The 8,026-nt window shown below is 53.6% G+C and overlaps 1 protein-coding gene across 8 annotated transcripts in view; it reads left to right on the plus strand.

Moving 5' to 3' along the window:
• The window catches only part of ERCC1 (ERCC excision repair 1, endonuclease non-catalytic subunit), a 40,059-nt gene that overhangs the window by 28,589 nt on the left and 3,444 nt on the right, over positions 1-8,026 (plus strand). For all 8 annotated transcript variants that reach the window (XM_032262646.1, XM_032262647.1, XM_032262644.1 and 5 more), the window contains 5 exons: positions 100-315; positions 1,068-1,171; positions 2,335-2,434; positions 5,580-5,656; positions 7,188-7,287. In XM_032262646.1, coding sequence (XP_032118537.1) covers positions 100-315; positions 1,068-1,171; positions 2,335-2,434; positions 5,580-5,656; positions 7,188-7,287 — 597 coding nt within the window. The remainder of the gene's footprint in view (positions 1-99; positions 316-1,067; positions 1,172-2,334; positions 2,435-5,579; positions 5,657-7,187; positions 7,288-8,026) is intronic.

An 8,026-nucleotide genomic window follows, 5' to 3' on the forward strand; every position in this document is an offset into this window, starting at 1 on the left:
AAAAAAAAAAAAAAAAAAAAAGGAAGAGGGACTCACAGGGCCTCAGATGTCCCCTGCTCATCCCAACCAGTCCCCTCCAAACCCCATTTCTCCCTACAGGCCAAGCCTTTATTCAAATCCACAAAGAGCCTTCCCACTGTGGACACCTCGGCCCAGGCGGCCCCTCAGACCTACGCTGAATATGTCATGTCACGGCCTCCAGGAGGGCCTGGGACTACGTGTCCCACAGGGTCAGAGCCCCTGGCAGAAGAGACCCCCAACCAGGCCCCAAAACCAGGGGCCAAATCCAGCAGCATCATCGTGAGCCCTCGGCAGGTGAGGAGGGAGACGGAGATGGGGGGCCTTGAGGTTTCCAGTGGGAAATGCTGTTCTGGGGATGACTCCGGTGGAAGGAGGTCTAAGTTCCAGCCACTTTGTTCTCACCATTCATTCATTCATTCATTCATTCAACAGTGGTGTGTGGGTTGAGAGTGTCCCAGCTCTTCGTGCTGGGGCTTTGGCTGTGTTGATGCAGCTGTTTCCTGACCCCAGGTTCGTTAATTTATTCAAAATGTACTGAATGAGGCCGGGTGTGGTCGCTCATGCCTGTAATCCCAGCACTTCGGGAGGCCTAGGCCAGCAGATCACCTGAGGTCAGGAGTTCAAGACCAGCCTGGCCAACATGGTGAAACCCCGTCTTTACTAAAAATACAAAAATTAGCCGGGCGTGGGGGCAGGAAGTGTTCAGGACCATAGGACACGCAGATTGGGGCTGGGAGAGAGGGCTGAGCTGGACACAGACCCGGGGACCCTTTAGGAAAGGACTGGCACCAGTGGGAGGGGAGGAGAGGAGCCTGGATGAGAGGACCAGGGACTGTCCAGGGTTGGGAGGAGGAGACAGAAGCTGGAAAAGACCGGGGCACAGGTGGGAGGAGGTATGGGAAGAGGTGGGAGGAAGAAACAGGGAGGAGGGAGGAGGTATGGGAAGAGGTGGGAAGAGGGAGGAGGTTCCAGAAGAGGTGGAGGAGGGCCCTGTGGTTGCCAAGAGTCATTCCTATTGATGGCTTCTGCCCTTCCTCCCTCCCCAGCGGGGCAATCCTGTACTGAAGTTCGTGCGCAATGTGCCCTGGGAATTTGGCGATGTAATCCCCGACTATGTGCTGGGCCAGAGCACCTGTGCCCTGTTCCTCAGGTGAGCTCTGCGGCTCCACCCCACCTTCAGGAAGGGCGCCCCACTGGCCTCGGAGGGTCATGTCCCAGCTTTCTGGACTATTCTATGAGAAACCTCTGGGCATGGTGCTGCAGGCGCTGGGCCTTGGTGGGACCTTGTGTGGGAGAAAGGGGTCTTGGCCTGGAGGTGCCTGGTGCAACAAGTCCAGACCCTGGATTCCTGGGTCTGAGGGAGTAGGGGCTGGGGGTCTGGACTCCTGGGTCTGAGGGAGGAGGGGCTGGGCCACTGAAATCTTTTAGTAGAGATGGGGTTTCTCCATGTTGGCCAGACTGGTCTCAAACTCCTGATCTCAGGTGATCTGCCCGCCTTGACCTCCCAAAGTGCTGGGATTACAGGTGTGAGCCACCGCACCCAGCTGAGTTTCTTTGTTTTTTTAATTTTAATTTTTATTTTTAGAGACAGGGTCTTGCTGTGTTACCCACTCTGACCTTGAACTCCTGGCCTCAAGCGATCCTCTTCCATGGGGTCGGTGAAGTGGCTCACCCAGCCTGAGGCAGGAGGATCACTTGAGACCAAGAGGATCACAGGAGTCCTGTCCCAGACATCCTTGACTGATGTTGACGAGAGGCAGGATTTTTCCCATCTCTACCCTAAACAACTTCCCCCTCCAACCCAAGGGACCCTCTGCAAACAGGGCTAGACAGAGGAAGCGAACCCATGAGTCCCTGTGCTCCCCACAGGCTGGGAGAGCTGCAGAGTGCTGGGCAGAGCTGGCCCAGTTCCCTGGGTTGTGAAGCCCTCGGCGTAGCCCTCCAAGGCCAGAGCAGATGCGCTGGCGGTGGGTCCTGCTTCCTACCATGAGCCATGAGTGCCCCCGGACCATACTCTCCAGAGCCCCTTGCGCCTGTTCTCCCCTGGAGGCCCACGTCTCCCCCGCTTCATGAAGAAGCTAGGGGCCTGGGCTTCTGGTTCACTGTGGCCGTGTGGCCCTGGCTGCCAATCCCTGTGGAGCATCTTCCTGGAAGAGTGACCTGGAACAAGTCACTTACCTTCTGTAGGCCTCAGGTCCCCTCTGTCCCCTGTGCCATACTCCGAGCCCTTAGCATTCCAGTGAGAGGGCAGAAGGGCTTCAGGGGTCTGGAAGAGACTGAGACCTCCCAAATCCCGCTCCCTGCCCCCACCAGCCTCCGCTACCACAACCTGCACCCGGACTACATCCACGCGCGGCTGCAGAACCTGGGGAAGAACTTCGCCCTGCGGGTCCTGCTCATCCAGGTGGATGTGGTAAGCGGGGGTCACTCCCCAGCTGGCCTCACTGTCCCCGTGTGTGAAATGGGGAGTGCTGGGCCTCGAGGTTGTGCAGTGGACTGTTGAATCCCTTCCAGGAGGAGATGCAGCTGAAACCTCAGCGAGGAACGTTTTACACATCTGAGACTGACATGGGTCACCAAGAAACTGTGTATTGGCAAGGAGGCGGGAGGGCAAAATTATCCATTTCCTCTTTCCCCACATCCCCTTCTATTAGTCCCAGACCCTTGCCACCTAAATATCCCTTTTTTTTTTTTTTGAGATGCAGTCTCACTCTGTCGCCCAGGCTGGAGCACAGTGGGGTGATCTCAGCTCAACTGCAACCTCCGCCTCCTGAGTTCAAGCGATTCTCCTGCCCCAGCCTCCCAGGTAGCTGGGATTACAGGCACCCACCACCACACCCAGCTAATTTTTGAATTTTTAATAGAGACAGGGTTTCACCATGTTGGTCAGGCTGGTCTCGATCTCCTGACCTCAGGCGATCTGCCTGCCTCAGCCTCCCAAAGTGCAGGGATTATAGGTGTGAGCCACTGTGCCTGGCCTCTTTTTTTTTGAGGTGGAGTTTCACTCTTGTCACCCAGGCTGGAGTGCAATGGTGAGATTTTGGCTCACTGCAACCTCTGCCTCCCAGGTTCTAGCAATTCTCCTGCCCCAGCCTCTCAAATAGCTGAGATTATAGGTGTGTGTCACCACGCCTATCTAATTTTTGTATTTTTAGTAGAGATGGGGTTTCACCATGTTGGCCAGGCTGGTCTTGAACTCCCGACCTCAGGTGATCCACCTGCCTCGGCCTCTCAAAGTGCTGGGATTACAGGCGTGAGCCAGCACCCTGGCCATCTCTCTCTCTTTTTTTTTTTTTTTTTTTTTTTTTTAAGATGGAGTCTTACTCTGTCACCTAGGCTGGAGTGCCATGGCTCCATCTTGGCACACTGCAACCTCCACCTCCTTGGTTCAAACCATCCTCCTGTCTCAGCCTCCTGAGCAACTGGGATTACAGGTACACGACACCAATGCCTGACTATATTTTGTATTATTTATTTATTCAATGAAACAGAGTCTCGCTCTATCACCCAGGCCAGAGTGCAGTAGCACAGTCTCACTGCAACCTCTGCCTCCTGGGCTCAAGTGATTCTCCTGATTCAGCCTCCCGAGTATCTGGGATTACAGGCGTGCACCACCATGCCCAGATAAATTTTTGTATTTTTAGTAGACATAGGGTTTCATCATGCTGGCCAAGCTGGGCTCCAACTCCTGACCTCAGGTAATCCGCCCTCCTCGGCTCCCGAGGGCCTCCAAAAGTTCTGGGATTTACAGGTATGAGCCACAGCGCCTGGCCAATTTTTGAATTTTTAGTAGAGACAGGGTTTCACCATTTTGGCCAGGCTGGTCTCCAACTCCTGACCTTAAGTGATCCACCCACCTCTGCCTCCCAAAGTGCTGGGATTACGCGGTGAGACACCACACCTGGCCTCTTTTTTTTTTTTTTTTGACATAGGGTTTTGCTCTGTTGCCCAGGCTGGAGCACAGTGGTCCAGACATAGCTCAGTGCAGCCTTGAGCTTCTAGGCTCAAGTGATCCTCCTGCCTCAGTCTCCTAAGTAGCTAGGGCTATAGGAACACACCGCCATATCCAGCTATTTTTTTGTATTTTGTAGACATGGGGGTCTTCACTAAGTTGCTCAGGCTAGTCTTGAACTCTTGGCCTCAAGTGATCCTCCTGCCTCAGGCTGGGTGAGCCACTTCACCCGACCCCATGGAAGAGGATTGCTTGAGGCCAGGAGTTCAAGATCAGAATGGGTAACATAGCAAGACCCTGTCTCTAAAAATTAAAGAAACAAAAAAACTCAGCAGGGTGCGGTGGCTCACGCCTGTAATCCCAGCACTTTGGGAGGTCGAGGAGGGCAGATCACCTGAGATTAGGAGTTCGAGACCAGTCTGGCCAACATGGAGAAACCCTATCTCTACTAAAAATACAAAATTTAGCTGAGCGTGGTGGTGTGTGCCTGCAGTCCCAGCTACTTGGGAGGCTGAGGCAGAATTGCTTGAACCCAGGAGGCAGAGGTGGCAGTGAGCCGAGATTGCACCAATGCACTCTGGCCTGGGCAACAGTGAGACTCTGTCTCAAAAAAAAAAAAAAAAAAAAAGAAGAAAAAAAAATCCTAAAACTCTCATGGCTCCTAAGAACCCTAGGAGAAAGTTCTGCTCTCCTCCATGACCCATGGGGCCCTATGTGACCTCCGACCTCTACCCATTTCTCCAGGCCCATCTCTAAGTTTCCGTGCTCGTCATGGAATTTCACATCCTCTCCCCCATATGTAGAGCACTGTATTTCCCCAAGCCCTCTTTCCCCTCCCATCCTTTGCCCATGCTGTTCTCTATATCTGGAGTTCCCTTTTCTGCTCTTCTTTTCATCCTTTCCTCCTCCTCATCCTCCTTTGGGTCTCAGCTCAGATGTCCTCTCCTCCAAGAAGCCCCCCCTGATCCCCCAGGTAGGCTCAGGTCTTCCTCTGGCTCCCACATCTCAGCCCTGGCCATTCCAGGTCATTAATGTCTGGGGAGAGGTCTGTCCTGCTCATCAGACTGTGTGCCCCGGGAGGGCAGAGTCAGGGCTGTCTCAGCCACTGCTGGGTGTGGCACTGCCCAGCACAGGCTAGGCACCTAGTAGGAGCTTTAGAGTGACAACTGGGTGAAAGGCTCTTGGCATCATGAGCTACTGTGTTTTCAGGCTTTTGTAATTCCTTTATTTATTTATTTTTGAGACAGAGTCTCCCTCTGTCGCCCAGGCTAGAATGCAGTGGTGCAATCTCAGCTCACTGCAACCTCCGCCTCCCAGGTTTAAGTGATTCTCCTCCCTCAGCCTCCTGAGTAGCTGGGATTACAGGCACCCGCCACCACTCCTGGCTAATTTTTGTAATTCCTGGCTTTTAGGTTTCTTTTTGTTTTTTAATTACTTTTTTGAAAAAAATTTTTAAAGACGGGGTTTCACCATATTGGTCAGGGTGGTCTTGAACTCCCAACCTCAGGTGATCCACCCGCCTTGGCCTCCAAAGTGCTTGGATTACAGGTGTGAGCCACCGCACCTGGCCGGCTTTTAGGTTTCTAATTCTGATTTTCTCCTCCAGAAAGATCCCCAGCAGGCCCTCAAGGAGCTGGCTAAGATGTGCATCCTGGCTGACTGCACGCTGATCCTCGCCTGGAGGTAAGATGGGGGCTTCCCCGCCTGATTCAGCCTCTACCTGGGATTGGTCCCTACTCCCCCATTCCAGCATGCCCAGCCCTTCCCTCCTCCTTCCTGTGTGGGCCTGTTGCAGGGACTGCCTCTCTCTGGCCTTCAGTTTCTTCATCTGTAAAACAAAGTCTTAATATCTTTTTGTTTGATACAGAGTCTCACACTGTCCCCCAGGCTGGAGTGCAGTGGTGCGATCTTGGCCCTCCTCCAGGGTTCAAGTGATTCTCCTGCCTCAGCCTCCCAAGGAGCTGGAATTACAGGTGTCTACCACCATGCCCAGTATTTTTTAGTAGAGATGGGGTTTCGCCATGTAGACCAGGCTGGTCTCGAACTCCTGAACTCAGGCGATCTTCCTGCCTCGGCCTCCCAAAGTGCTGGGATTACATGCATGAGCCACCACGCCCGGCCGGAAGCTGAACATTTCATGAGGTTGGCTTCTTGCTGCAGTGGGAAAAGAAGCAGTGGTTCTGGTTTTCCTCTTGTCAAAGCCAGTACACACACTTTGTACTGTACACACCCTTCCAAAATAGCTAACATTCTTCAGCAGTGCCAGGCACGGCTTTGAGCACTTACAGAGCACTGCAGAGTATTCTCTGATCTTCACAATCATACCATCCTCCCCACTTTATTATTTTTTTGAGACAGGGTCTTGCTCTGTTGCCGAGGCTGGAGTAGATAGTGGCACCATCACAGGTTACTGAAGCCTCAGCTTACCAGGCTCAAGCAATCCTCCTGCCACAGCCTCCCAAGCAGCTGAGACTAAAGGTTCGAGACACCACACCTGGCTAATTTTTAATTTTTTTTCCTTTTTTTTTTGAGGTGGAGTTTTGCTCTTGTTGCCCAGGCTGGAGTGCAATGGCACGATCTCAGCTCACCGCAACCTCTGCCTCCCAGTGATTCTCCTGCCTCAGCCTCCCAAGTAGCTGGGATTACAGGCATGCGCCACCACACCTGGTTAATTTTGTATTTTTAGTAGAGACGGGGTTTCTCCATGTTGGTCAGGCTGGCCTCAAACTCCTGATCTCAGGCGATCTGCCCACCTCGGCCTCCCAAAGTGCTGGGATTACAGGCGTGAGCCACCGCCTGGCAATTTTTAATTTTTTGTAGAGACAATATCTTGCTATGTTGTCCCGGCTCGTCTCCAACTCCTGAGCTCAAGTGATCCTCCTGCCTCAGCCTCCCAAAGTGCTGGGATTACAAGCATGAGCCACTATGCCTGGGCACCCCACTTTACGGTGAGGAAACTGAGGCCCAGAGAGCAAACCACTGGCTCAGGGTCACCCAAGCAGAAGTGAGGTCAGGCTCCCAAGAGCTGGCCCTTAGCCAAAAAAGATGCCAAGAGGCACCCAGCAGGGGTTACTATCAGGTTGCATTTGGCAGGGGGCTAGTCTGGAAATGGAAATTTGATTTATAGCATCGGTAATTCTTACGACTGACCACAATGAGGCAAATCTAAAATCTGGTAACTCACCTCCCGGCTGTCCTGTATCCTGTTATCCAGCCCTGAGGAAGCTGGGCGGTACCTGGAGACCTACAAGGCCTATGAGCAGAAACCAGCGGACCTCCTGATGGAGAAGCTAGAGCAGGACTTCGTCTCCCGGGTGAGGCCAGCTCACCTCCCCTCCTTGCCTGGGCCTCCCCACAGCTCCCGGGTGGTTGAGCTTCAGTTCCGATCTTAAGGCACTGCCCATTTCTCCCCGGGCCTCTTCTCCCCTGCCCCATCCCACCCAAACTGCAGCTAGAGGGGTTTTCCTGAGCACGAACCTGCTGCTACCCCCCCAGCTCAAAGCCCTCCAGGGCTCCCCAGTGCCCTGAGGGAAAGCCCAAGCTTCTCACCAGGCTCAACAAGGACCCATCTGGCTCAGAAGCCCCGTGGCCCCCACTTCAAATTTCACTTCTCCCAGGCCTAGCTCGCTCCTCCAAGCACTTGCCCCTTCTTTTTATTTTTTATTTTTGAGGCAGAATCTGGCTCTGTCTCCAGGCTGGAGTGCAGCGGCGTGATCTCAGCTCACTGAAATCTCTGCCTCCCGTGTTCGAGCAATTCTCCTGCCTCAGCCTCCTGAGTAGCTGGAATTACAGGCGCCTACCACCACACTCAGCTAATTTTTATATTCGTAGAGACGGGGTTTCACCATGTTGGCCAGGATGGTCTCGATTTCCTGAACTCGTGATCCGCCTGTATCAGCCTTGCAGAGTGCTGGGATTACAGGCGCGAGCCACTGAGCCCGGGATTTTTTTTTTTTTTTTTTTTTTTTTTTGGCGGGGTTTTCCCCCAATTTACCCAGGCTGGGGGTGGTGGGGGGCGCCTGTGTCTACCGCGACCCCCGCCCCCTGGGTTTC

Source organism: Sapajus apella, unplaced genomic scaffold (assembly GCF_009761245.1).
Source record: "Sapajus apella isolate SASKATOON/1434 unplaced genomic scaffold, GSC_monkey_1.0 scaffold130, whole genome shotgun sequence".
Taxonomy (NCBI): Eukaryota; Metazoa; Chordata; class Mammalia; order Primates; family Cebidae; genus Sapajus; species Sapajus apella.